The 2,101-nt window shown below is 24.8% G+C and overlaps 1 protein-coding gene across 1 annotated transcript in view; it reads left to right on the top strand.

The window, feature by feature from the left end:
- Positions 1–1,061: 1,061 nt before the first annotated feature.
- LOC124421024 overlaps positions 1,062–2,101 on the top strand; it is a gene marked incomplete at its 5' end in the record, with an annotated part of 22,291 nt that continues 21,251 nt past the window's right edge. The window contains one exon of the mRNA XM_046955716.1: positions 1,062–1,152. Coding sequence (XP_046811672.1) covers positions 1,062–1,152 — 91 coding nt within the window. The remainder of the gene's footprint in view (positions 1,153–2,101) is intronic.

Genomic DNA, 2,101 nt, shown 5'->3' with positions numbered 1-2,101 from the left:
TTTCAATGAAAAAATGCCAACAGTGTGTGTGTAGAGGTGATTTTTTTATCTACCTCTCTATCCGCCGGTATATGGTCTAAAGCCCAGTCTATAGTCTATTCTAGAGTCTAGTCTATAGTGTAGTCTAATCTATAGTTTAGTCTACAGTATAAACTATAGTCTAATCTATAGTCTAAACTATAGTCTAGTGTAAAGTCTACTCTGGTTGTTTGATTAGACGTATGACTAACTAACTAGAGTAAGAATAAGTTACGTCCTTTTCTTGTTAAACCAAAGGTAGTTCATGCTCATTAATCGCTGACGCGGTTATTGTGTTTTAAAAGATTTTATTTGATTATTTCAGTATTTATTTTTTCGTCATAACAAGCCAAACAGCAGGCCCATTAAAAATACTGAAACAAGTGTCAAAAATAAAAACAGAAACATGACAAAAACTGACATTTAATGAAAAAGAAACAAAAACAAAACGAATAATAATGATGACGATGATGACATGATGAGAAACAATTTGAAAAGATTTACTTTTTTTTTAATACGACAACTTAAGTTTACAGCTGAAAGTGAAGTGCAATTTTGTAATTTAAAACAAAATGTATAAAAAAATACTTAAAAATAAAAAACAGCAAAAGTATTAATAAAATTTTGAAAATACAACAATAATAAGAAAATTATAATAATGGGAACAAAAATTTGTTTTTTTTTTTTTTTTTTTTGTATAAAATTTATATAAAATTTTTAGTTCAGGTTTTTTTTATTAAGAATTCAGCTAAAATTCTTGAGAATTATTTTTAATGTGTGTAAAAATATTTTCAGGTTTAAATACAATTTTTTGCTTAAAATTATGTTAAATTATGCAAATTTTTAAAAAGCGTATACAATAAAAAAAACATTTAAATATTTGTAATAGTTTTCTAACTGAGACGCATTTTAAATTAGAAATATTTAAAATAACAAACAAAATTAGTTTTGAAAAATTAAAAATTTGTTTCATTTTAACGTTGAAAACAATAAATAAATCATTTTTATATTTCAATAAACCAGATTTTTTGTTTATAGTTAAATATTTAAAAAACCATAAAGTTATTATAGTTTTTTTTTTTATTTTTGAAGTTTCATATTGTCTTGATTATGGTAATCCAATACCTTTAACCAGTAAGTTAAAAAACTCATATGTAAAGTAACGCTTAATTAACGCATTAAAATTTTTTAAATAATTCTTAAATTTACAGTTTTTATTAATAATAGTTTATAGAGTTTAAAAAATTATAGAAAATTAGCGCGGTGTTATGGTGTTAACCGCAAAAAAATTTCAGTTTTAATACATAATTTTTTTAGACATACCCTCCCTATATTTACACTCTGTCAATTTTGATTTATTACACTATGATAAAAAAAAACCATTTATTTATTTGCTTAATGTGTTGATTTTTAATTTTTTTGTTAATATATTTTTTTTTTCATTTCCCCTACCCTTGCACTTTGTCTTTCAGGGTTAGAGCATAATGAAATTGCAACATTTTATCTTAAACATTTATAACTACAAATGTGTGTTTAATTAATTTCTGTTTAAGAAAACAAACAAAAAATGTTTAATTACGCAAAAACATATAACAAACTTTTGTGTGTGTGTGTTTAGTCAGCAAAAATGTTAAAATCAATGCAAAAGTTAGATAAAAAACGAAATCGAACAGACTTTCAGACGACCTACTATAGACTAAACAATAGACTAAGCAATAGACTAAACAATAGACTAGACTACAGACTAGACTATAGACTAGTTTATAGACTAGACTATAGACTAGACTATAGACTTGACTATAGACTAGACTATAGACTAGACTAGAATATAGAATAGAATATAGACTAGACTATAGAATAGAATATAGAATAGAATATAGACTAGAATATAGACTAGACTATAGACTAGACTACAGACTAGACTATAGAGTATACTATAGAGTAGACTATAGACTAGACTATTGACTAGACTATTGACTAGACTACAGACTAGACTATAGACTAGAATATAGACTAGACTATAGACTAGACTATAGACTAGACTATAGACTAGACTATAGACTAGACTATAGACTAGACTATA

This window comes from Lucilia cuprina, chromosome 6, assembly GCF_022045245.1.
Source record: "Lucilia cuprina isolate Lc7/37 chromosome 6, ASM2204524v1, whole genome shotgun sequence".
Lineage (NCBI taxonomy): Eukaryota > Metazoa > Arthropoda > Insecta > Diptera > Calliphoridae > Lucilia > Lucilia cuprina.
Note: the sequence above shows the minus strand (reverse complement) of the source record. Positions and strands in the feature narration are given on the sequence as shown.